The following is a 27,121-nucleotide window of genomic DNA, read 5'->3' on the forward strand; positions in this document are numbered from 1 at the left end:
GGACAAATGGGCAAAGAAGCACTTTGGATTTGTTTTGACCAGGAACTTCATGAATGGCTGAGTTGTGGCACGGGCAGGAACATTTATTTGTCCTATCTGTGGTCCTTCCAGAATTCTTTTTAGAATTCTTTCTTTAGCCTTCTCTAATTTGAGTGCAGTACAGCATTAGCTCTTATTCTGACTTTTCTGGCCCATAGACTTTAATTTGAGTGGTTAACATCTTCACAGAAAATACAACCCTTCAGCCCTAAAAGTTTCCATATATTTCACATTTTAAAATTATAACCTGTTTTCACTATGACCCTGATTCAACATAACCCCTAGGCACATGCTTAATTGTAATTTAGAACAGAATCAAACCTACACTAAGTATATTTTGTATTTTGGATAATCATTCTTGAGCTATTGAAAATATACCTGAGGAGACTAAATTTGTTGCTGTAGAACAACTTAGAATTCTTTAATACAAATGAATAAAAATGATAAATTCACATCTTTTTCCATCTCTAGGAGACAATGGAAGTGACCCTGAAAACAGAAGTGGAAGCTGGAGCTAGTGGTTTTAGTGTGAAAGGTGGAGGAAATGAAGGAATATTTATTAAAAAAGTACTTAAGGAATCTCCTGCTTCAAAAATATTTAGTCTTAGAGAAGGTACAGTGTGATTTTTTATTTTCTTATGATTTTATTCTGTATCTTTAAATAATGAGATTTGTAGCTGTGTGATCTGCCATCTTTTTTGGTATCAGAAATAGTAGATTTCAAACCAACTAATGTTATCTGTGAGCTCAACCTGTTCGTATTAAGAATTTCTAAGATCACTTGCTTGAACAATAATGAAATGTGATGTTTTTTGTATACCATAAAAAAAATCAGTTTTCACTGGAACAGTGGAGAAGACACATAGAAAGTAGTATATACAAAACTAAAATGGAAAAAAAACTATAAGAAAACACATAAAGTAATTAAAATTATACGTTATTTCACTTGCAGGTGATCAGCTTCTAAGTGCTACAATATTTTTTGATAATATCAAATATGAAGATGCACTCAAGATTCTCCAATATTCCGAGCCATACAGAGTCCAATTCAGCCTCAAAAGAAAAATTGCTGTGCAAGAAGATCTAGAACACTCTACAACCCAGCACAAAAAGGAAAGGATAGGCCAGGTAGATATCCAATTAGTTTGCAAAGTTTGGGTAACATACTATAGTAATATGCTGTGTGGAAATAGATCATAAAACACACGTTTGTGTCTTCTTAAGACTTACACATGTGTTTAAAATTACTAACATGAATATTCATGATTTTAAAAAAATCCCACACAATATTTGCAGCTTTTTAAATATCTTGAGTGAGACTATAGATGTTATATAAATCCACAATCTTGTTTTAGGGTATGAAAATATTCTTTAGTGAGTCAGCATTTTTAATTGTTAATTGTCCACTGATGGAACAGATTTGGGTAATCTCTGTAATACTTATAATAAGTATGTTCAAAATGTAAAATATCAGTAAAAATTTTTATCCAAAACTCCTCTGTAAAATTTTTCTATTAAAAAAATCTATGTCTAACCACTGATATTCTGATAGACCTATGATCTCTTCATAAGTTTCCATCAACTTAAAGGTTATATTTTCTTCTTATAGTTTTCATATATTTTTCAAATATATATAATATATATTTGTAGCAACATATATACAAATATAGATACATATAAAAACCTCCGTTTACTGTAATGTTTTGCAAGGAATTAAAATCTTCAGAAATCCATATATTACAATCAATTTGTTTTATGTCATTTCTGCTAAACATTGCATATTTTTTTTTAATCTTCAGGATTTTTTTAATATAACAAGTAGATACTAGTAACAAAAAGAACATTTTTCTACGTGTTTTATGTTTTTTTATTTTCTGTTGCACCTATATTTAGGTTACTTCTAATCTTCTGATGACTATTTGTTGTTTTAGGAAAAAGAACTCGGTGAGAGCATTCCTGAAGAAACACTGCATGTTTCAGGAAAAGCCATTTCAGAAGAAGACAGGGAAACATTAATTGTAAGCCAAAGGGTAGGAAGAAGTAAGAGACCTAAAAAAGATAGATTGTCATGGCCAAAATTTCAGTCAATCAAAAATAAAAAGATACTGAGGCACAGAAGATCTCATAGTACATCAGATGCATATGAGCCTGCTGTGCAGGATACTTCCCCTACAAGCACGGACACAGAGTCTCAATTTCCACAAGAGGTCCATACCAAAGAGAAAAAGGGAAGCCAAAGGAAGCTGAAGTTCCCTAGCATTGGATTCAGAATGCACAGGTCCAGACCAGAACCACAAGAGAAGCAAAAAAAAGAAATAAAAACGACACTGATCTCTGAACAAGAAAAAACACATAAAGATGATATAAGCCTGGAAAATCCCGAAATCTTAACTGTTGAATATACCACATCTCTTGCTTATGAAATAAAAACAGGGGAGGGACATGAAACTTTAACAAAAGACTTAAAAGAGATGAAAAATGGTATTCCATCTCATGTAAAACAATGCCCTGAAGTTGAAATAAGCATTAAAAAAGAAAAAGACAAGGAAGCAACATCAAAATGTAGTGTACCTGAAGTACCCAACGTAACAACAGAGATATCAAAGCCCAGTTTAGAAACAGCTGATCTGAAAGTAAGCCCAACTAAAAAATCACCACAAGCCTCATCAAAATCCCGAAAAAAGAAACAGAAGGGAACAGCAGATAAAAAAGATGGAGAAAGTGGAATTAACATAGACTTGATGGGTCACAATACTAAAGGATATGTACAGGTAAAAGGCCTAGAAATTGGCACTGTCAAAGCAGAATTACAGACATCTGACACACTGGAAACAGGAGAAAAACAAGCAGAAGAAGACACACAAATACTAAACATTCAGAAAATAAATTATGGAATTTCAGTGCCCCAAAAAAAAGAGACAGAGACTGACACTACCAAACAGGGAAGTGACGTTCTGCATTCAGTACCAGAAAAAACAGCTGATATGACTTCAGAGGACAGCAGGAAATTCAATGTGAAAACTCTTATGCCAGATGCAGAATCAGATGTATCTACTTCAAAAATACAAATGCCATCATTGAAAGTGGCCAAAGCACCTAGAACTGACATGACAATAAGAAGAGAAAAAAGCAGAGAGGACACAGAAGATAGTGTAAGAAAGGAACGGATTGAGGATAATGGCATGCCCACAAATGACAAAGCCTTAAACATAGAAATTGAAATGAAGAGAGGAGAAAAAGATATAGAGGGGAAAGAAAGCAAATTCAGACTGCCAAAGTTAAAATTCCCTACATTTACCTGGTCAGCTACTAAGGAAGAAACAGCCCAGCATGAAGTACAAAAAAGTGAAAGGGAAGTGAAAGTGCAAACAATAGAAAATGCAGGAGGAGTTCAGTTAAGTGGACTACCAGGAGAAATTAGGGTTCCAAGTGATGAAATGCATATAGGATTATCCATAGGAAAAAGAGATGAAAACAACATAAAGCAAAACCCCGAAGGCCAGTTGCTGACTTCAAAAGAACTAACTATAAAATCTTTGCCAATGGAAACTAAAACAGTAGACACAAAGGCAAAAATATGGATTTCAAAAACAGATATTCAAATGCAGACGAAGGAATTCAATAAAAAATCAAAACATGAAATATCAGAAATTAGACAATCTGAAATCAAAACTCCCAAGGTGGACATCAGCCTGCCCTCCGTCGACGTCACCCTTCCACAGGCCAGCGTCGACCTGCAGGCGCCCGAGGCCACGCTTAGCCTTGAAGGAGAAGCCAAAGTCCCAGAGAAGGAGGCCGCCAAGACCAAGGACGGCAAGTTCAAGATGCCCAAGTTCGGCATGCCTTCCTTTGGCTGGTCCAGCAGCAAAGAGGCCAAGGGCACCGTGGCCGCTGAGGTGGACGTCAGCCTCCAGGAGCCACAAGTGACGGTGCCTTCTGGAGCCACCGAAGTGGAGGTGACCCTGCCCGCAGCCGATATCCAAGCGCCCAGTGTGGAGGTGACCGTTGAGACGGCCACAGCTGCAGCAGAGGGTGAGAAAGGCCGATTCAAGATGCCCGACGTCAAGATGCCCAGCGTCAAGCTGCCCAAAGTCAAAGCTCCCCAGGCGCAGGTCAGCCTGCCCAAGGCCGAGGTGTCGCTGCCCAAAGGCCAGGAGGGCGAAGTCGCCCTGCAGGGCCCCGAGGCCGAAGCCAGCCTGGAGGTGGCCGCGGGCAAAGCTGAGGGCGGTGGCATGAAAATACACATGCCCAAAGTCAAGGTGCCCAGCGTGGTCTTCTCCAAGCCCACCGTCAAGTCTCCCAAACTGGATGCAGACATCAGCCTCCCACCGGCTGAGCTCAAGGCCGCTGATGCCGAAGTCACCGTCACGGCCCCCGACGTCACGCTGCCCTCCGTCGAAGGCTCCCTCGAGATCCAGGCGCCTGACATAGACCTCAAAGCGCCCTCCGCCGAAGGCAAGCTCGAGACGGAAGGCTTGGGTCTGAAAGGCAAGCTCAAGATGCCCAAGTTTGACAAGCCCAAATTCACAGTGTCCTCCCCCAAGGCCGTGGCGCCCACAGCCGAGGTCAGCTTGCCCAGCGCAGAGGTCGACCTCTCCTCCACCACCGTGACGGCTGCAGGGGAGGGCACCGGCTGGAAGCTGGAGAAGCCCTCGCTCAAGATGCCCAAAGCTGACGTCAAAGCTCCCAAGGTGGACATCAGCCTGCCCTCCGTCGACGTCACCCTTCCACAGGCCAGCGTCGACCTGCAGGTGCCCGAGGCCACGCTTAGCCTTGAAGGAGAAGCCAAAGTCCCAGAGAAGGAGGCCGCCAAGACCAAGGACGGCAAGTTCAAGATGCCCAAGTTCGGCATGCCTTCCTTTGGCTGGTCCAGCAGCAAAGAGGCCAAGGGCACTGTGGCCGCTGAGGTGGACGTCAGCCTCCAGGAGCCACAAGTGACGGTGCCTTCTGGAGCCACCGAAGTGGAGGTGACCCTGCCCGCAGCCGATATCCAAGCGCCCAGTGTGGAGGTGACCGTTGAGACGGCCACAGCTGCAGCAGAGGGTGAGAAAGGCCGATTCAAGATGCCCGACGTCAAGATGCCCAGCGTCAAGCTGCCCAAAGTCAAAGCTCCCCAGGCGCAGGTCAGCCTGCCCAAGGCCGAGGTGTCGCTGCCCAAAGGCCAGGAGGGCGAAGTCGCCCTGCAGGGCCCCGAGGCCGAAGCCAGCCTGGAGGTGGCCGCGGGCAAAGCTGAGGGCGGTGGCATGAAAATACACATGCCCAAAGTCAAGGTGCCCAGCGTGGTCTTCTCCAAGCCCACCGTCAAGTCTCCCAAACTGGATGCAGACATCAGCCTCCCACCGGCTGAGCTCAAGGCCGCTGACGCCGAAGTCACCGTCACGGCCCCCGACGTCACGCTGCCCTCCGTCGAAGGCTCCCTCGAGATCCAGGCGCCTGACATAGACCTCAAAGCGCCCTCCGCCGAAGGCAAGCTCGAGACGGAAGGCTCGGGTCTGAAAGGCAAGCTCAAGATGCCCAAGTTTGACAAGCCCAAATTCACAGTGTCCTCCCCCAAGGCCGTGGCGCCCACAGCCGAGGTCAGCTTGCCCAGCGCAGAGGTCGACCTCTCCTCCACCACCGTGACGGCTGCAGGGGAGGGCACCGGCTGGAAGCTGGAGAAGCCCTCGCTCAAGATGCCCAAAGCTGACGTCAAAGCTCCCAAGGTGGACATCAGCCTGCCCTCCGTCGACGTCACCCTTCCACAGGCCAGCGTCGACCTGCAGGCGCCCGAGGCCACGCTTAGCCTTGAGGGAGAAGCCAAAGTCCCAGAGAAGGAGGCCGCCAAGACCAAGGACGGCAAGTTCAAGATGCCCAAGTTCGGCATGCCTTCCTTTGGCTGGTCCAGCAGCAAAGAGGCCAAGGGCACTGTGGCCGCTGAGGTGGACGTCAGCCTCCAGGAGCCACAAGTGACGGTGCCTTCTGGAGCCACCGAAGTGGAGGTGACCCTGCCCGCAGCCGATATCCAAGCGCCCAGTGTGGAGGTGACCGTTGAGACGGCCACAGCTGCAGCAGAGGGTGAGAAAGGCCGATTCAAGATGCCCGACGTCAAGATGCCCAGCGTCAAGCTGCCCAAAGTCAAAGCTCCCCAGGCGCAGGTCAGCCTGCCCAAGGCCGAGGTGTCGCTGCCCAAAGGCCAGGAGGGCGAAGTCGCCCTGCAGGGCCCCGAGGCCGAAGCCAGCCTGGAGGTGGCCGCGGGCAAAGCTGAGGGCGGTGGCATGAAAATACACATGCCCAAAGTCAAGGTGCCCAGCGTGGTCTTCTCCAAGCCCACCGTCAAGTCTCCCAAACTGGATGCAGACATCAGCCTCCCACCGGCTGAGCTCAAGGCCGCTGACGCCGAAGTCACCGTCACGGCCCCCGACGTCACGCTGCCCTCCGTCGAAGGCTCCCTCGAGATCCAGGCGCCTGACATAGACCTCAAAGCGCCCTCCGCCGAAGGCAAGCTCGAGACAGAAGGCTCGGGTCTGAAAGGCAAGCTCAAGATGCCCAAGTTTGACAAGCCCAAATTCACAGTGTCCTCCCCCAAGGCCGTGGCGCCCACAGCCGAGGTCAGCTTGCCCAGCGCAGAGGTCGACCTCTCCTCCACCACCGTGACGGCTGCAGGGGAGGGCACCGGCTGGAAGCTGGAGAAGCCCTCGCTCAAGATGCCCAAAGCTGACGTCAAAGCTCCCAAGGTGGACATCAGCCTGCCCTCCGTCGACGTCACCCTTCCACAGGCCAGCGTCGACCTGCAGGCGCCCGAGGCCACGCTTAGCCTTGAAGGAGAAGCCAAAGTCCCAGAGAAGGAGGCCGCCAAGACCAAGGACGGCAAGTTCAAGATGCTCAAGTTCGGCATGCCTTCCTTTGGCTGGTCCAGCAGCAAAGAGGCCAAGGGCACCGTGGCCGCTGAGGTGGACGTCAGCCTCCAGGAGCCACAAGTGACGGTGCCTTCTGGAGCCACCGAAGTGGAGGTGACCCTGCCCGCAGCCGATATCCAAGCGCCCAGTGTGGAGGTGACCGTTGAGACGGCCACAGCTGCAGCAGAGGGTGAGAAAGGCCGATTCAAGATGCCCGACGTCAAGATGCCCAGCGTCAAGCTGCCCAAAGTCAAAGCTCCCCAGGCGCAGGTCAGCCTGCCCAAGGCCGAGGTGTCGCTGCCCAAAGGCCAGGAGGGCGAAGTCGCCCTGCAGGGCCCCGAGGCCGAAGCCAGCCTGGAGGTGGCCGCGGGCAAAGCTGAGGGCGGTGGCATGAAAATACACATGCCCAAAGTCAAGGTGCCCAGCGTGGTCTTCTCCAAGCCCACCGTCAAGTCTCCCAAACTGGATGCAGACATCAGCCTCCCACCGGCTGAGCTCAAGGCCGCTGACGCCGAAGTCACCGTCACGGCCCCCAACGTCACGCTGCCCTCCGTCGAAGGCTCCCTCGAGATCCAGGCGCCTGACATAGACCTCAAAGCGCCCTCCGCCGAAGGCAAGCTCGAGACGGAAGGCTCGGGTCTGAAAGGCAAGCTCAAGATGCCCAAGTTTGACAAGCCCAAATTCACAGTGTCCTCCCCCAAGGCCGTGGCGCCCACAGCTGAGGTCAGCTTGCCCAGCGCAGAGGTCGACCTCTCCTCCACCACCGTGACGGCTGCAGGGGAGGGCACCGGCTGGAAGCTGGAGAAGCCCTCGCTCAAGATGCCCAAAGCTGACGTCAAAGCTCCCAAGGTGGACATCAGCCTGCCCTCCGTCGACGTCACCCTTCCACAGGCCAGCGTCGACCTGCAGGCGCCCGAGGCCACGCTTAGCCTTGAAGGAGAAGCCAAAGTCCCAGAGAAGGAGGCCGCCAAGACCAAGGACGGCAAGTTCAAGATGCCCAAGTTCGGCATGCCTTCCTTTGGCTGGTCCAGCAGCAAAGAGGCCAAGGGCACCGTGGCCGCTGAGGTGGACGTCAGCCTCCAGGAGCCACAAGTGACGGTGCCTTCTGGAGCCACCGAAGTGGAGGTGACCCTGCCCGCAGCCGATATCCAAGCGCCCAGTGTGGAGGTGACCGTTGAGACGGCCACAGCTGCAGCAGAGGGTGAGAAAGGCCGATTCAAGATGCCCGACGTCAAGATGCCCAGCGTCAAGCTGCCCAAAGTCAAAGCTCCCCAGGCGCAGGTCAGCCTGCCCAAGGCCGAGGTGTTGCTGCCCAAAGGCCAGGAGGGCGAAGTCGCCCTGCAGGGCCCCGAGGCCGAAGCCAGCCTGGAGGTGGCCGCGGGCAAAGCTGAGGGCGGTGGCTTGAAAATACACATGCCCAAAGTCAAGGTGCCCAGCGTGGTCTTCTCCAAGCCCACCGTCAAGTCTCCCAAACTGGATGCAGACATCAGCCTCCCACCGGCTGAGCTCAAGGCCGCTGATGCCGAAGTCACCGTCACGGCCCCCGACGTCACGCTGCCCTCCGTCGAAGGCTCCCTCGAGATCCAGGCGCCTGACATAGACCTCAAAGCGCCCTCCGCCGAAGGCAAGCTCGAGACGGAAGGCTCGGGTCTGAAAGGCAAGCTCAAGATGCCCAAGTTTGACAAGCCCAAATTCACAGTGTCCTCCCCCAAGGCCGTGGCGCCCACAGCCGAGGTCAGCTTGCCCAGCGCAGAGGTCGACCTCTCCTCCACCACCGTGACGGCTGCAGGGGAGGGCACCGGCTGGAAGCTGGAGAAGCCCTCGCTCAAGGTGCCCAAAGCTGACGTCAAAGCTCCCAAGGTGGACATCAGCCTGCCCTCCGTCGACGTCACCCTTCCACAGGCCAGCGTCGACCTGCAGGCGCCCGAGGCCACGCTTAGCCTTGAAGGAGAAGCCAAAGTCCCAGAGAAGGAGGCCGCCAAGACCAAGGACGGCAAGTTCAAGATGCCCAAGTTCGGCATGCCTTCCTTTGGCTGGTCCAGCAGCAAAGAGGCCAAGGGCACCGTGGCCGCTGAGGTGGACGTCAGCCTCCAGGAGCCACAAGTGACGGTGCCTTCTGGAGCCACCGAAGTGGAGGTGACCCTGCCCGCAGCCGATATCCAAGCGCCCAGTGTGGAGGTGACCGTTGAGACGGCCACAGCTGCAGCAGAGGGTGAGAAAGGCCGATTCAAGATGCCCGACGTCAAGATGCCCAGCGTCAAGCTGCCCAAAGTCAAAGCTCCCCAGGCGCAGGTCAGCCTGCCCAAGGCCGAGGTGTCGCTGCCCAAAGGCCAGGAGGGCGAAGTCGCCCTGCAGGGCCCCGAGGCCGAAGCCAGCCTGGAGGTGGCCGCGGGCAAAGCTGAGGGCGGTGGCATGAAAATACACATGCCCAAAGTCAAGGTGCCCAGCGTGGTCTTCTCCAAGCCCACCGTCAAGTCTCCCAAACTGGATGCAGACATCAGCCTCCCACCGGCTGAGCTCAAGGCCGCTGATGCCGAAGTCACCGTCACGGCCCCCGACGTCACGCTGCCCTCCGTCGAAGGCTCCCTCGAGATCCAGGCGCCTGACATAGACCTCAAAGCGCCCTCCGCCGAAGGCAAGCTCGAGACGGAAGGCTCGGGTCTGAAAGGCAAGCTCAAGATGCCCAAGTTTGACAAGCCCAAATTCACAGTGTCCTCCCCCAAGGCCGTGGCGCCCACAGCCGAGGTCAGCTTGCCCAGCGCAGAGGTCGACCTCTCCTCCACCACCGTGACGGCTGCAGGGGAGGGCACCGGCTGGAAGCTGGAGAAGCCCTCGCTCAAGATGCCCAAAGCTGACGTCAAAGCTCCCAAGGTGGACATCAGCCTGCCCTCCGTCGACGTCACCCTTCCACAGGCCAGTGTCGACCTGCAGGCGCCCGAGGCCACGCTTAGCCTTGAAGGAGAAGCCAAAGTCCCAGAGAAGGAGGCCGCCAAGACCAAGGACGGCAAGTTCAAGATGCCCAAGTTCGGCATGCCTTCCTTTGGCTGGTCCAGCAGCAAAGAGGCCAAGGGCACCGTGGCCGCTGAGGTGGACGTCAGCCTCCAGGAGCCACAAGTGACGGTGCCTTCTGGAGCCACCGAAGTGGAGGTGACCCTGCCCGCAGCCGATATCCAAGCGCCCAGTGTGGAGGTGACCGTTGAGACGGCCACAGCTGCAGCAGAGGGTGAGAAAGGCCGATTCAAGATGCCCGACGTCAAGATGCCCAGCGTCAAGCTGCCCAAAGTCAAAGCTCCCCAGGCGCAGGTCAGCCTGCCCAAGGCCGAGGTGTCGCTGCCCAAAGGCCAGGAGGGCGAAGTCGCCCTGCAGGGCCCCGAGGCCGAAGCCAGCCTGGAGGTGGCCGCGGGCAAAGCTGAGGGCGGTGGCATGAAAATACACATGCCCAAAGTCAAGGTGCCCAGCGTGGTCTTCTCCAAGCCCACCGTCAAGTCTCCCAAACTGGATGCAGACATCAGCCTCCCACCGGCTGAGCTCAAGGCCGCTGACGCCGAAGTCACCGTCACGGCCCCCAACGTCACGCTGCCCTCCGTCGAAGGCTCCCTCGAGATCCAGGCGCCTGACATAGACCTCAAAGCGCCCTCCGCCGAAGGCAAGCTCGAGACAGAAGGCTCGGGTCTGAAAGGCAAGCTCAAGATGCCCAAGTTTGACAAGCCCAAATTCACAGTGTCCTCCCCCAAGGCCGTGGCGCCCACAGCTGAGGTCAGCTTGCCCAGCGCAGAGGTCGACCTCTCCTCCACCACCGTGACGGCTGCAGGGGAGGGCACCGGCTGGAAGCTGGAGAAGCCCTCGCTCAAGATGCCCAAAGCTGACGTCAAAGCTCCCAAGGTGGACATCAGCCTGCCCTCCGTCGACGTCACCCTTCCACAGGCCAGCGTCGACCTGCAGGCGCCCGAGGCCACGCTTAGCCTTGAAGGAGAAGCCAAAGTCCCAGAGAAGGAGGCCGCCAAGACCAAGGACGGCAAGTTCAAGATGCCCAAGTTCGGCATGCCTTCCTTTGGCTGGTCCAGCAGCAAAGAGGCCAAGGGCACCGTGGCCGCTGAGGTGGACGTCAGCCTCCAGGAGCCACAAGTGACGGTGCCTTCTGGAGCCACCGAAGTGGAGGTGACCCTGCCCGCAGCCGATATCCAAGCGCCCAGTGTGGAGGTGACCGTTGAGACGGCCACAGCTGCAGCAGAGGGTGAGAAAGGCCGATTCAAGATGCCCGACGTCAAGATGCCCAGCGTCAAGCTGCCCAAAGTCAAAGCTCCCCAGGCGCAGGTCAGCCTGCCCAAGGCCGAGGTGTCGCTGCCCAAAGGCCAGGAGGGCGAAGTCGCCCTGCAGGGCCCCGAGGCCGAAGCCAGCCTGGAGGTGGCCGCGGGCAAAGCTGAGGGCGGTGGCATGAAAATACACATGCCCAAAGTCAAGGTGCCCAGTGTGGTCTTCTCCAAGCCCACCGTCAAGTCTCCCAAACTGGATGCAGACATCAGCCTCCCACCGGCTGAGCTCAAGGCCGCTGACGCCGAAGTCACCGTCACGGCCCCCGACGTCACGCTGCCCTCCGTCGAAGGCTCCCTCGAGATCCAGGCGCCTGACATAGACCTCAAAGCGCCCTCCGCCGAAGGCAAGCTCGAGACGGAAGGCTCGGGTCTGAAAGGCAAGCTCAAGATGCCCAAGTTTGACAAGCCCAAATTCACAGTGTCCTCCCCCAAGGCCGTGGCGCCCACAGCCGAGGTCAGCTTGCCCAGCGCAGAGGTCGACCTCTCCTCCACCACCGTGACGGCTGCAGGGGAGGGCACCGGCTGGAAGCTGGAGAAGCCCTCGCTCAAGATGCCCAAAGCTGACGTCAAAGCTCCCAAGGTGGACATCAGCCTGCCCTCCGTCGACGTCACCCTTCCACAGGCCAGCGTCGACCTGCAGGCGCCCGAGGCCACGCTTAGCCTTGAAGGAGAAGCCAAAGTCCCAGAGAAGGAGGCCGCCAAGACCAAGGACGGCAAGTTCAAGATGCCCAAGTTCGGCATGCCTTCCTTTGGCTGGTCCAGCAGCAAAGAGGCCAAGGGCACCGTGGCCGCTGAGGTGGACGTCAGCCTCCAGGAGCCACAAGTGACGGTGCCTTCTGGAGCCACCGAAGTGGAGGTGACCCTGCCCGCAGCCGATATCCAAGCGCCCAGTGTGGAGGTGACCGTTGAGACGGCCACAGCTGCAGCAGAGGGTGAGAAAGGCCGATTCAAGATGCCCGACGTCAAGATGCCCAGCGTCAAGCTGCCCAAAGTCAAAGCTCCCCAGGCGCAGGTCAGCCTGCCCAAGGCCGAGGTGTCGCTGCCCAAAGGCCAGGAGGGCGAAGTCGCCCTGCAGGGCCCCGAGGCCGAAGCCAGCCTGGAGGTGGCCGCGGGCAAAGCTGAGGGCGGTGGCATGAAAATACACATGCCCAAAGTCAAGGTGCCCAGTGTGGTCTTCTCCAAGCCCACCGTCAAGTCTCCCAAACTGGATGCAGACATCAGCCTCCCACCGGCTGAGCTCAAGGCCGCTGACGCCGAAGTCACCGTCACGGCCCCCGACGTCACGCTGCCCTCCGTCGAAGGCTCCCTCGAGATCCAGGCGCCTGACATAGACCTCAAAGCGCCCTCCGCCGAAGGCAAGCTCGAGACGGAAGGCTCGGGTCTGAAAGGCAAGCTCAAGATGCCCAAGTTTGACAAGCCCAAATTCACAGTGTCCTCCCCCAAGGCCGTGGCGCCCACAGCCGAGGTCAGCTTGCCCAGCGCAGAGGTCGACCTCTCCTCCACCACCGTGACGGCTGCAGGGGAGGGCACCGGCTGGAAGCTGGAGAAGCCCTCGCTCAAGATGCCCAAAGCTGACGTCAAAGCTCCCAAGGTGGACATCAGCCTGCCCTCCGTCGACGTCACCCTTCCACAGGCCAGCGTCGACCTGCAGGCGCCCGAGGCCACGCTTAGCCTTGAAGGAGAAGCCAAAGTCCCAGAGAAGGAGGCCGCCAAGACCAAGGACGGCAAGTTCAAGATGCCCAAGTTCGGCATGCCTTCCTTTGGCTGGTCCAGCAGCAAAGAGGCCAAGGGCACCGTGGCCGCTGAGGTGGACGTCAGCCTCCAGGAGCCACAAGTGACGGTGCCTTCTGGAGCCACCGAAGTGGAGGTGACCCTGCCCGCAGCCGATATCCAAGCGCCCAGTGTGGAGGTGACCGTTGAGACGGCCACAGCTGCAGCAGAGGGTGAGAAAGGCCGATTCAAGATGCCCGACGTCAAGATGCCCAGCGTCAAGCTGCCCAAAGTCAAAGCTCCCCAGGCGCAGGTCAGCCTGCCCAAGGCCGAGGTGTTGCTGCCCAAAGGCCAGGAGGGCGAAGTCGCCCTGCAGGGCCCCGAGGCCGAAGCCAGCCTGGAGGTGGCCGCGGGCAAAGCTGAGGGCGGTGGCTTGAAAATACACATGCCCAAAGTCAAGGTGCCCAGCGTGGTCTTCTCCAAGCCCACCGTCAAGTCTCCCAAACTGGATGCAGACATCAGCCTCCCACCGGCTGAGCTCAAGGCCGCTGATGCCGAAGTCACCGTCACGGCCCCCGACGTCACGCTGCCCTCCGTCGAAGGCTCCCTCGAGATCCAGGCGCCTGACATAGACCTCAAAGCGCCCTCCGCCGAAGGCAAGCTCGAGACGGAAGGCTCGGGTCTGAAAGGCAAGCTCAAGATGCCCAAGTTTGACAAGCCCAAATTCACAGTGTCCTCCCCCAAGGCCGTGGCGCCCACAGCCGAGGTCAGCTTGCCCAGCGCAGAGGTCGACCTCTCCTCCACCACCGTGACGGCTGCAGGGGAGGGCACCGGCTGGAAGCTGGAGAAGCCCTCGCTCAAGATGCCCAAAGCTGACGTCAAAGCTCCCAAGGTGGACATCAGCCTGCCCTCCGTCGACGTCACCCTTCCACAGGCCAGCGTCGACCTGCAGGTGCCCGAGGCCACGCTTAGCCTTGAAGGAGAAGCCAAAGTCCCAGAGAAGGAGGCCGCCAAGACCAAGGACGGCAAGTTCAAGATGCCCAAGTTCAGCATGCCTTCCTTTGGCTGGTCCAGCAGCAAAGAGGCCAAGGGCACCGTGGCCGCTGAGGTGGACGTCAGCCTCCAGGAGCCACAAGTGACGGTGCCTTCTGGAGCCACCGAAGTGGAGGTGACCCTGCCCGCAGCCGATATCCAAGCGCCCAGTGTGGAGGTGACCGTTGAGACGGCCACAGCTGCAGCAGAGGGTGAGAAAGGCCGATTCAAGATGCCCGATGTCAAGATGCCCAGCGTCAAGCTGCCCAAAGTCAAAGCTCCCCAGGCGCAGGTCAGCCTGCCCAAGGCCGAGGTGTCGCTGCCCAAAGGCCAGGAGGGCGAAGTCGCCCTGCAGGGCCCCGAGGCCGAAGCCAGCCTGGAGGTGGCCGCGGGCAAAGCTGAGGGCGGTGGCATGAAAATACACATGCCCAAAGTCAAGGTGCCCAGCGTGGTCTTCTCCAAGCCCACCGTCAAGTCTCCCAAACTGGATGCAGACATCAGCCTCCCACCGGCTGAGCTCAAGGCCGCTGATGCCGAAGTCACCGTCACGGCCCCCGACGTCACGCTGCCCTCCGTCGAAGGCTCCCTCGAGATCCAGGCGCCTGACATAGACCTCAAAGCGCCCTCCGCCGAAGGCAAGCTCGAGACGGAAGGCTCGGGTCTGAAAGGCAAGCTCAAGATGCCCAAGTTTGACAAGCCCAAATTCACAGTGTCCTCCCCCAAGGCCGTGGCGCCCACAGCCGAGGTCAGCTTGCCCAGCGCAGAGGTCGACCTCTCCTCCACCACTGTGACGGCTGCAGGGGAGGGCACCGGCTGGAAGCTGGAGAAGCCCTCGCTCAAGATGCCCAAAGCTGACGTCAAAGCTCCCAAGGTGGACATCAGCCTGCCCTCCGTCGACGTCACCCTTCCACAGGCCAGTGTCGACCTGCAGGCGCCCGAGGCCACGCTTAGCCTTGAAGGAGAAGCCAAAGTCCCAGAGAAGGAGGCCGCCAAGACCAAGGACGGCAAGTTCAAGATGCCCAAGTTCGGCATGCCTTCCTTTGGCTGGTCCAGCAGCAAAGAGGCCAAGGGCACCGTGGCCGCTGAGGTGGACGTCAGCCTCCAGGAGCCACAAGTGACGGTGCCTTCTGGAGCCACCGAAGTGGAGGTGACCCTGCCCGCAGCCGATATCCAAGCGCCCAGTGTGGAGGTGACCGTTGAGACGGCCACAGCTGCAGCAGAGGGTGAGAAAGGCCGATTCAAGATGCCCGACGTCAAGATGCCCAGCGTCAAGCTGCCCAAAGTCAAAGCTCCCCAGGCGCAGGTCAGCCTGCCCAAGGCCGAGGTGTCGCTGCCCAAAGGCCAGGAGGGCGAAGTCGCCCTGCAGGGCCCCGAGGCCGAAGCCAGCCTGGAGGTGGCCGCGGGCAAAGCTGAGGGCGGTGGCATGAAAATACACATGCCCAAAGTCAAGGTGCCCAGCGTGGTCTTCTCCAAGCCCACCGTCAAGTCTCCCAAACTGGATGCAGACATCAGCCTCCCACCGGCTGAGCTCAAGGCCGCTGACGCCGAAGTCACCGTCACGGCCCCCGACGTCACGCTGCCCTCCGTCGAAGGCTCCCTCGAGATCCAGGCGCCTGACATAGACCTCAAAGCGCCCTCCGCCGAAGGCAAGCTCGAGACAGAAGGCTCGGGTCTGAAAGGCAAGCTCAAGATGCCCAAGTTTGACAAGCCCAAATTCACAGTGTCCTCCCCCAAGGCCGTGGCGCCCACAGCTGAGGTCAGCTTGCCCAGCGCAGAGGTCGACCTCTCCTCCACCACCGTGACGGCTGCAGGGGAGGGCACTGGCTGGAAGCTGGAGAAGCCCTCGCTCAAGATGCCCAAAGCTGACGTCAAAGCTCCCAAGGTGGACATCAGCCTGCCCTCCGTCGACGTCACCCTTCCACAGGCCAGCGTCGACCTGCAGGTGCCCGAGGCCACGCTTAGCCTTGAAGGAGAAGCCAAAGTCCCAGAGAAGGAGGCCGCCAAGACCAAGGACGGCAAGTTCAAGATGCCCAAGTTCGGCATGCCTTCCTTTGGCTGGTCCAGCAGCAAAGAGGCCAAGGGCACCGTGGCCGCTGAGGTGGACGTCAGCCTCCAGGAGCCACAAGTGACGGTGCCTTCTGGAGCCACCGAAGTGGAGGTGACCCTGCCCGCAGCCGATATCCAAGCGCCCAGTGTGGAGGTGACCGTTGAGACGGCCACAGCTGCAGCAGAGGGTGAGAAAGGCCGATTCAAGATGCCCGACGTCAAGATGCCCAGCGTCAAGCTGCCCAAAGTCAAAGCTCCCCAGGCGCAGGTCAGCCTGCCCAAGGCCGAGGTGTTGCTGCCCAAAGGCCAGGAGGGCGAAGTCGCCCTGCAGGGCCCCGAGGCCGAAGCCAGCCTGGAGGTGGCCGCGGGCAAAGCTGAGGGCGGTGGCTTGAAAATACACATGCCCAAAGTCAAGGTGCCCAGCGTGGTCTTCTCCAAGCCCACCGTCAAGTCTCCCAAACTGGATGCAGACATCAGCCTCCCACCGGCTGAGCTCAAGGCCGCTGATGCCGAAGTCACCGTCACGGCCCCCGACGTCACGCTGCCCTCCGTCGAAGGCTCCCTCGAGATCCAGGTGCCTGACATAGACCTCAAAGCGCCCTCCGCCGAAGGCAAGCTCGAGACGGAAGGCTCGGGTCTGAAAGGCAAGCTCAAGATGCCCAAGTTTGACAAGCCCAAATTCACAGTGTCCTCCCCCAAGGCCGTGGCGCCCACAGCCGAGGTCAGCTTGCCCAGCGCAGAGGTCGACCTCTCCTCCACCACCGTGACGGCTGCAGGGGAGGGCACCGGCTGGAAGCTGGAGAAGCCCTCGCTCAAGATGCCCAAAGCTGACGTCAAAGCTCCCAAGGTGGACATCAGCCTGCCCTCCGTCGATGTCACCCTTCCACAGGCCAGCGTCGACCTGCAGGTGCCCGAGGCCACGCTTAGCCTTGAAGGAGAAGCCAAAGTCCCAGAGAAGGAGGCCGCCAAGACCAAGGACGGCAAGTTCAAGATGCCCAAGTTCGGCATGCCTTCCTTTGGCTGGTCCAGCAGCAAAGAGGCCAAGGGCACCGTGGCCGCTGAGGTGGACGTCAGCCTCCAGGAGCCACAAGTGACGGTGCCTTCTGGAGCCACCGAAGTGGAGGTGACCCTGCCCGCAGCCGATATCCAAGCGCCCAGTGTGGAGGTGACCGTTGAGACGGCCACAGCTGCAGCAGAGGGTGAGAAAGGCCGATTCAAGATGCCCGACGTCAAGATGCCCAGCGTCAAGCTGCCCAAAGTCAAAGCTCCCCAGGCGCAGGTCAGCCTGCCCAAGGCCGAGGTGTCGCTGCCCAAAGGCCAGGAGGGCGAAGTCGCCCTGCAGGGCCCCGAGGCCGAAGCCAGCCTGGAGGTGGCCGCGGGCAAAGCTGAGGGCGGTGGCATGAAAATACACATGCCCAAAGTCAAGGTGCCCAGTGTGGTCTTCTCCAAGCCCACCGTCAAGTCTCCCAAACTGGATGCAGACATCAGCCTCCCACCGGCTGAGCTCAAGGCCGCTGACGCCGAAGTCACCGTCACGGCCCCCGACGTCACGCTGCCCTCCGTCGAAGGCTCCCTCGAGATCCAGGCGCCTGACATAGACCTCAAAGCGCCCTCCGCCGAAGGCAAGCTCGAGACGGAAGGCTCGGGTCTGAAAGGCAAGCTCAAGATGCCCAAGTTTGACAAGCCCAAATTCACAGTGTCCTCCCCCAAGGCCGTGGCGCCCACAGCCGAGGTCAGCTTGCCCAGCGCAGAGGTCGACCTCTCCTCCACCACCGTGACGGCTGCAGGGGAGGGCACCGGCTGGAAGCTGGAGAAGCCCTCGCTCAAGATGCCCAAAGCTGACGTCAAAGCTCCCAAGGTGGACATCAGCCTGCCCTCCGTCGACGTCACCCTTCCACAGGCCAGCGTCGACCTGCAGGCGCCCGAGGCCACGCTTAGCCTTGAAGGAGAAGCCAAAGTCCCAGAGAAGGAGGCCGCCAAGACCAAGGACGGCAAGTTCAAGATGCCCAAGTTCGGCATGCCTTCCTTTGGCTGGTCCAGCAGCAAAGAGGCCAAGGGCACCGTGGCCGCTGAGGTGGACGTCAGCCTCCAGGAGCCACAAGTGACGGTGCCTTCTGGAGCCACCGAAGTGGAGGTGACCCTGCCCGCAGCCGATATCCAAGCGCCCAGTGTGGAGGTGACCGTTGAGACGGCCACAGCTGCAGCAGAGGGTGAGAAAGGCCGATTCAAGATGCCCGACGTCAAGATGCCCAGCGTCAAGCTGCCCAAAGTCAAAGCTCCCCAGGCGCAGGTCAGCCTGCCCAAGGCCGAGGTGTCGCTGCCCAAAGGCCAGGAGGGCGAAGTCGCCCTGCAGGGCCCCGAGGCCGAAGCCAGCCTGGAGGTGGCCGCGGGCAAAGCTGAGGGCGGTGGCTTGAAAATACACATGCCCAAAGTCAAGGTGCCCAGCGTGGTCTTCTCCAAGCCCACCGTCAAGTCTCCCAAACTGGATGCAGACATCAGCCTCCCACCGGCTGAGCTCAAGGCCGCTGACGCCGAAGTCACCGTCACGGCCCCCGACGTCACGCTGCCCTCCGTCGAAGGCTCCCTCGAGATCCAGGCGCCTGACATAGACCTCAAAGCGCCCTCCGCCGAAGGCAAGCTCGAGACGGAAGGCTCGGGTCTGAAAGGCAAGCTCAAGATGCCCAAGTTTGACAAGCCCAAATTCACAGTGTCCTCCCCCAAGGCCGTGGCGCCCACAGCCGAGGTCAGCTTGCCCAGCGCAGAGGTCGACCTCTCCTCCACCACCGTGACAGCTGCAGGGGAGGGCACCGGCTGGAAGCTGGAGAAGCCCTCGCTCAAGATGCCCAAAGCTGACGTCAAAGCTCCCAAGGTGGACATCAGCCTGCCCTCCGTCGACGTCACCCTTCCACAGGCCAGCGTCGACCTGCAGGTGCCCGAGGCCACGCTTAGCCTTGAAGGAGAAGCCAAAGTCCCAGAGAAGGAGGCCGCCAAGACCAAGGACGGCAAGTTCAAGATGCCCAAGTTCGGCATGCCTTCCTTTGGCTGGTCCAGCAGCAAAGAGGCCAAGGGCACCGTGGCCGCTGAGGTGGACGTCAGCCTCCAGGAGCCACAAGTGACGGTGCCGTCGGGAATGGCTGATGTGGCCATGACATTTTCTGACTCTGAGATCCAAATGCCCAGTTTTGATGATTCTCTAGATTCTTCTATTTGTAGAGAGATGGAAGCTGGTAAATCTAAAAGTTCTGTTTTTAGAATGCCTAAAATTTCTCTTTCTAAAAGTTTCAAACCTCATGCTCAAAGCAAATCTGGATGTGATGTTTCTGCTTCAGAAACTGTTTGTTATTCTTTAACAGAGGAAACTTCTTCTGTTCCTTCTGAGAGTGTTGAACCTCAACTTTTTCCTGACATTAAGGAAGAGGGTATATCTAAAAGTACAAAATTCAGAATTCCTAGCATTGGTTTTTCTAAATCTGAAGTGACTTCATCTAAAATTGATCTGGAGTCCTCATTACAAAAGGGGGATGTTACTCTTACTAAATACCAAATTAATTCCACAGAATCAAAAATAGCATCTCCTGCAGATGAAAATCTTTCAGATTTTGAAATTTTATGTGTGGATGGTTCTGAGGAGCACGGAGGTATTAAGCTAGAGGGCAAAACTACATCTGCTGAAATATCTTTGGTTGACACAGAGGTCACAGTTAAAATTCCTAAATTCCGAAAACCAAAATTCAGAATTCGATCTAAGGGAAAAACATCTGAAAGTGACATTGGTTCCAGCATGGAATCTGAAATTTCCAAGGGAGGGATAACATCAGATACAGCTGATCCTGACACTGAAAAACCAGCTCAAATCTCTGATGCCCATCTTGGTGTAAAGTTGCATAAGCCTTCACTTGAAGTTTTTCTGGATGCACCAACAATGGATCCAAATCTCTCATCCAGGGAAGTTACCTTGCCAAACCTGGAAGCAGAAATCCATGGCCCAGATTTAGAGTGCAAGGCAGAACAGGAAGTAGTTACAGGAGAGAAGGGTACTGAGGAGAAAGAAAACAAATTTACATCATCAAAATTCAAACTGCCTTCATTTAGGTGGTCACCAAAGAAAGAAGCTATTGCTCCTTCTCGTGTTGAGGAACATCTGGAAGGACCCACTTTGTCTACCTTATCTGGAGACATGGGATCTGAATTAACTTTTCCTACTCCTGAGAATCAATACCTTCATGAAGAATTTGATACAACAGAAAAAGATGGTGAAAAGCCCAAAACCAAGAAGTCCCAATTTACCATGCCAAAGATCTCATTCCCTAAAATTAAGGGTCAGAAAGTACAGGTCTCTCTGCCTGTACTGGAAACTGATGTTTCTGGACCCAAACAAGATATAGAAGGTGTTTCTGTTCAGAAATCTGAGAAAGGAAGTAGTGGAGAAGGGGCAGGACTGGGCATAGAAGTGCCTAAAGTTACAGTCCCAACTTTGGAATTTTCCAAACCAGAAGCCAAAGCTCCCAAAATAGAGATGGATATTAGCATGCCTACAGGTGAGGTCAAAGTTCCTACCTGTGAAGGAGATGAGCTGACACTGAAATCAGCTGCTGCTAATGCCAGCCTCTCCACCTCAGATATTAAGATAATACCTGAAGGTTCGCTTGAGGTGAAGAGTCCTGACATAAGTGTTGAAGGAACAGCAAGTGAAATTGCTGTGGGTGATGTAGAGATAAAAGCTGAAGGTTCTGAAGGAAAAACAAAAATGTCTAAAATCCAAATGCCAAAGGTAGGAATTACCCTTTCTAAAGGGAAAGGGTCAGAAAAGGATGTTGGCCAATCCAAATCAGAAGTAAAGGTTCCCCAACTAAAAGCAACAGTAGAAATATTTGACATAGCTGTTGAAGCACCCGACTTGAAGGTGGAATGTGGCACAGAAACGGGGACTTACAGCCCTGAAGCCAAAATTACCAAAACTGACAGTAAGACATCAGAGGCTGATGTTCACCTCCCATCAGCTTACATTCCTATTCCAAAAACAGACAGTGATATTCAGGATTCAGATGCAGCAGTAAAGATCAAGGGGGAAATAAAGCAAGATGGAGATGGAGAAGAGAAAGAAGGACATTTCAAAATTCCCAAATTCAAACTTCCATCCTTCAGTTGGTCACCAAAGAAGGAAGCAAGTGTTAAATCTGATTGTGGAGCAAATTTGGAAGACCAAAAACTTGCTGTCATGTCAAGCAGAATAGACACAGAAGTGAAAGGTACTGTAACTGATGATCAAGGTAGTGGGCCAGACCTTGATCTGGAAATATCTGCAGGAAAAGTTGAACAAAAAAGCCCCATTAAAAAGCCTCAATTTGTCATGCCTAAAATTTCACTCTCCAAGATCAAGGTTCCAAAATCTCAGTCTCATTCACCAAAATTCGAAGCTGATGCTACTCTTCCTAAAAGAGAAATAGAGGGTGATGATTCAATTAAGATACCTGATATAGAAAAAAGTCATTCTGAAGGGATTAAAGAAGGGGCACAAATCAGCATAAAACTGGCTGACACTACGGTCCATACTCTGGAGTTTTCCAGAATAGAAACCGAAGCCTCTAAAACTGAAATAACAGTCAGCTCAGCAAATATTGATGCTTCTTTGGCTCCCTCAGAGGGGAGTTTTCAACAGGTTGACTTAAAAATAAGTTCTACCAATGAAGGTAACATTCAAAAAACAGGTACTAAGCTCCCCAAAGGAGAAGCTTCAGTTGATTTGAAGAGCCCTGATATGTTAACAGAAAATTCATCAGTTGTGGATAGAAGAAAAGTGAAATTGGAAGGTCCTGAAGGGAAGATTAAAATGCCCAAATTCCAGAAGACAAAGTTTGGAATCTCCCGAACGAAAGGGAAAGTCCCAGAGACAGAGATAAGCTCTCCAAAAATAGAAACTGAGCCACCCCAACTAAGAGCAACAAACGAAATTGCTGACATTGCTGTGGGAGTTCCAGCATCAGAATTTACATCTGATATGTCAGACCCTGGAGTAGTTGATGGTAAGATAAAAACACCCCAAGTTCTGACGGGTGGCATTGAAGATGCAAAGGTAGACATAAGCACCCAGTCAGTGCCTAAACCAAAAACAGAGGAAGTTACTGAGAGTCTTGGGGAGAAGGAAATCAAATTAAAAGAACATGAAATAAAAGCTGAAGAAGTTCAGACTGAAGAACATCAGGGATGGTTTAAACTGCCAAAATTCAGAATACCTGCATTTGGCAGGTCATCCTTAAAGGAAAAAAAAAGTGATGCTGATATGGAAAGAAGTATGGAAAAAGCTCAGGTGACTACTCCTTCTGCTAAAGTACAAACTGAAACAAGTGTTCCTGAAAATACCTTCTCATTACCACATGCAGTTGCTGAAATTACTATTGGAAAAGAAGGGATTCAAAAATTAGGAGATTCTGTGAAGAGTTCTAATGTTAGCTTGCCAAAGATGGAAGGAGATATTTCATTATCCACAGAAAGAACAGATAGTAGAATGAGTATTCAAAAACCTGAAACTTACGCGGATGTAGTTAAGCGCAGTGCTGAAGGACATACTTCAGAAATCACAGTGTCTGCAGCAGAATTGTCTAAATCATACCCAAGTTCTGAAACTGACAAGGACAAGAGTTCAACAAATAGGTTTCCTACGTGTACTCTGACATTTCCAGAGCATAAAGGCAAATCACAGGATATAAATGTCCAAAAGGTAGAAAGTTCCATGAAATTAGAGACATCGGGGGTAAAATGCAAACCATCATCAGCTGAAATTACTCTGGATGCAACACAGAAGAAAAGAGATGTTAGTCTTCCAAAGGAAGAGCTAGATTCTCAAAATAAAGAGGCAGCAATTAAAAAAGGAAAGATAAAGGGTGAGGTGAAAATCATAGGAAAAGATAGTGAAGAAAGTAAATTAGAAAGGACTACATGTGAATGGTCAACAACAGAAGGATCGGAAGATGGTACTTACGTTACTGCTAAACTGGAAGATCTAAAGGTAGAAGTTCCAACAGTGAAGACGGATGTTAAAATTACTGGAGTAGATCCTGAAATGAAATTTCGAGTGAAAAGTGTTGAAAAGGATGTGTCTGCAGGAGTGGAAGTGCAAGTAGAAGACAGAGCAGAAATAAGTAAAATTAAAGCATACAAGTTTAAGATTCCAAGATTTGGAATGTTGCATTCTGAAATCAAGGGGTTTGAAGATGATACCTATTTGCCAAAGTCAGAAGCTGATTCAGCACCTAAAAGTGAAAGAGTCACAGCAGAAATGCAGTTACAAAAACCAGAAGGATGGATTGGCCTGAAAAGTCCAGCTCTAGATCATATAGAAGCATCTGCCAGAATAACAGGGGAAATAGCGGACCAAACAAAAGGTGTCCCAGAAGTAAGTGTAAGAATTCCTAAACTAAAAATACCAAGATTCACCTTCAGAACTCCCCCAGTTGAAGCGGATGTTTTGCTATCAAAAGTTGTAACAGATCCAAAGGGATCTAGTACTGACATTGAAATAGTGCAACTGCAAGCAAGCTCTGCTGTCCCTGAAGAAACACCAGGAGCTGTAGAGGGGGGTATTCAAAAAGCAAAAAGCAAAATTTTAACACTGACTGAACCTGACATTAAAACAGCAAAAATGACAGCTACCATTGAGTCCTCCCTTTCAAGTGCAGGGCAAGACGTTCATTGGTCTTATATAGAGGGCCAAGAAGTAAGTGAAAAAGTAGAAACTGAACATGTTGCTATTGAGCGGTGTGAGATTTACACTACTGAAATACTGAAAGAATCAGAGATTCTGTCATCAGAGGTCAAAACTGCTACTTTGGGATTCTCATTGCTCAAGGCCAAGTTGCCTGAATCACACAGTGATTTAGACATGCTGGTCCAGCAGCCATCTCCAACAGGAGATGCATCAGTGAGAAAACCTACAGTTGCTGGTGAAAGCTTTGGAGTAGCAGCACAGAGAATTGGAAGTTCTGAGCTTAAACTATCTGACAAACCACACTGTGAGTCTGAAGAATCTACAGAAAAAGTAAGTTTGTCAAAGTTAAAAACATCTGCTGCTGAAGTAAAGGGTTCCAGTAAACTTGAAGAGAGTTTTCCTGATAAATCACCAGAGGGAGTAACTGCAGCTCCTCTCTCTGAAGATGAAGATATAGTTGAAACAGTGGAAGAAGAAAAAGACATAACCAATGAGAAAGAAAAGACTGATAGTAAAAGATCTCCTGGAAGATTTAAATTTTGGCTTCCAAGTATTGGCTTTTCATCTTCTGGGGATGAAGTAAGCACAGATGCAAAAGCAGAAATAAAAAAATCAGTTCCAGAAGATGTGAAACCTGCTGACACATCAGATGATTCCTCTAAGCAGGGTGAAAAAACTGGATGGTTTAGATTTCCCAAGCTTGGTTTCACATCTCCCTCCAAAAAGGCTAAGTCTGTTGACAAAGAAGAGGTGGGTCACAAAGAGGGGAGACTCTCAGATGAAGATAGCCCAACAGATAAGCCAGATGTGTTTTTTGATGCACAAGAAAGCTTATCACCTAAAGAAATAGGAGAGGGTGAAAAAGCTGAAACTGACAGGGCCTCATCTATCGTGACATCTTCAGCAAGAACTGAACTAATCTTGTTGGAGGAAGAAAAAGACAGTAAATATAATATTGTTGGAGATACAACCAAATGAAGGTTGTATTTTCTCGATCCTCAATGAAAACAAAACCATCCACAGAAGAGAATGTTTTCCTCATTTTCTACTAACTGAAAATTAAAACCCAAGGTTGGTATTCATGAAAACACTTGAACAGAATTTACTACATTCAAATTTTCAAGTACATGGATGTACTAGAGTGTACACTAATAAAAACAATGATTTCTTCATATCTACCCCAAGGGCAGCAATTATGACAGGTGCAGATGAGCCCATAGTTTGAGCAAAGTCTGAGTAGATACCAGAACCATGAAAGTAAATCATTGAAAGGCTCAACGATACCAAAAGAATTGTAAAAGAGGCTTCTTAAAACCCACCAGTTATATTTAGATTACAGATTATTTCCAGAATGGGCTCTTAACAAGTATTATGAGAACTGTACGTACCTGTTTAGATTTTGGAACTTTCTGATCTACTTTTTCTTTGTTATTAAAATGTTTTTTTCTTTATTTCAGCTAAGGTAGTATGTATATCCCACAAACATTTTAAAATATAAAATAAAAATTAAATATTAGTGTAGAGAGACTAACGCTTTGCCTCTTCCTCTCTCCTCATTTTTTATTATTATGGCGGGTCATATTTAGCCTTACAATAATTAAAAAAAAAACAGCAAAACCAACAGAATAATTTCAAGACCAAAAAACATGTAACTAAATCATGTTTGTAAGATACCAGAATAAGACATGCTTACAAAGAATATTATTCAAATGTGGATAAATAAATTTTAATGTATATACTTATGGGATAGTTAAATGCTTAGAATGATCTGCCACACTGGTGGAATTGCTTCAGAGATTTTCTGGGAAAGGAGGTGTATATAATTATTTTGCTCCTGTGTTTATATTAACGCTTCTCCCAAGTGCACAATGAAAAGAGTGCGTATGTGACAGCTTTCACATGTACCATTAAAACACTCTCTGTACTCTTAATTCACAATAAACTCACTATATGAATAATAACTTGAGTAGTGTGAGTTACTGACATTTCTGATTAGGAAAATCCCAGGTTAAATTTGCAAAAGTTCGCATGTACTTCACTGTCTGCTGAGGTGGATGCTTAATGACAGTGCAGTTCCTTAACGTAAGGGTAATAGAGATTTTCACTCATTACAATCCCAAGTTGAATCATAGAATATGTTGATTTGGAAGGAATCTGTCAGGATCCTTGAATCTCATTCCTAGCCCTGCACAGGACACCCCAAGACTCCTACCATGTGTGTGACAACATTGTCCAAAGGCTTCTTGAACTCTGTCAGGCTTGGGGCTGTGACCACTGCCCTGGAGACTCTGTCACAGTGCTCAAATACCCTTTGGGTGAAAAATCTTTTCCTAACATCAATCCTAAACCCCTCATGACTCAGCTCCAGCCATTTCCTCAGGTCCTGTCATTGGGCATGAGAGTGAAGAGATCAGCACCTGTCCCTCTGCTTCCCCTCATGGGCATTTGAAGGCCACACTGAGCTCTCCCCTCAGTCTCCTCCAGGCTGGACAGACCAAGAGACTTCAGCCACTCCTCATACAGCTTCCCCTCCAGACCCTTCATCATCCTTGTGGTCTCCTTTGGACGCTCTCTAATGCCTTTTTTTTTTATTGTGGCACACAAAACTGCTCACAGGACTCCAGACAAGGCTGCCCCAGTGCAGAGCAGAGCAGGACACTCCCCTCAAATACAAAAACATTTTCCCAGGACACTTTACTCACTAGTTCCCTGAACAACCTAAAGTCAGCTCTCCTCCTGTCCAGAGTTGAAGTTTTGCTGTCCCTTTTCCTCCTGTCGACAGAGATTTTAAACTCAATTTATTTGTGGCCTCTTCGGCCAAGATGGCTGCAATCACCACTTCACTCACAAGATCCTCTCTCCAGAATGACAAGTGCAGACATGCTTCATTATAGTGGTTTTCTCTTCCCATATTTCTCCATATTCTACTTAGTACAGGAAAGTGGACACAGCAAAACACTTAGGAAATGGGTTGTAAGTGAAGTGCGCTTGCCTGTCTAACCATCTGTAGATTAAGATGTTCTTCATTTCTTCTCTTCTTCTTATCACGGAATCATTGAATGTTAAGGGGACAGAAGGAATCTTTAAGATCATCCATCTAACCCCCTGCCATGGGCAGGGACACCTTCCACTGGCCTAGCTTGCTCAGAGCCCCATCCAGCCTGGCCTAACACTCCCAGGGGCAGCTGCAGCTTCTCTGGGCAACCTGTGAAAGGGCCTCACCACCCTCACAGTAAAGTTTTTTTTTTCCTTATATCTGACCTAACTCTGTTTCCCATTACAGACATTTAGAATAGAACAGAACAGAATAGAATAGTTAATTGAAAGGGGCCCACAATGATTATTCAGTCCAATTGCTTGACCACTTCAGGGATGACCAAAACATTGAAAAAACATTGAGG

The 27,121-nt window shown here is 52.3% G+C and overlaps 1 protein-coding gene across 4 annotated transcripts in view; it reads left to right on the forward strand.

The window, feature by feature from the left end:
• The window catches only part of AHNAK2 (AHNAK nucleoprotein 2), a 74,687-nt gene extending 49,006 nt beyond the window's left edge, over nucleotides 1–25,681 (forward strand). For 3 of the 4 annotated variants that reach the window (XM_068192234.1, XM_068192235.1, XM_068192236.1), the window contains 3 exons: nucleotides 511–652; nucleotides 992–1,167; nucleotides 1,971–25,681. In XM_068192234.1, the coding sequence (XP_068048335.1) occupies nucleotides 511–652; nucleotides 992–1,167; nucleotides 1,971–24,698 (23,046 nt within the window). In that variant the 3' untranslated portion in view covers nucleotides 24,699–25,681. Of the gene's footprint in view, nucleotides 1–508; nucleotides 653–991; nucleotides 1,168–1,970 lie in introns of all 4 variants that reach the window. The other variant, XM_068192237.1, reaches the window with a different exon arrangement.
• The last annotated feature ends 1,440 nt before the right edge of the window (nucleotides 25,682–27,121 follow it).

This window comes from Anomalospiza imberbis, chromosome 6 (assembly GCF_031753505.1).
Source record: "Anomalospiza imberbis isolate Cuckoo-Finch-1a 21T00152 chromosome 6, ASM3175350v1, whole genome shotgun sequence".
Lineage (NCBI taxonomy): Eukaryota > Metazoa > Chordata > Aves > Passeriformes > Viduidae > Anomalospiza > Anomalospiza imberbis.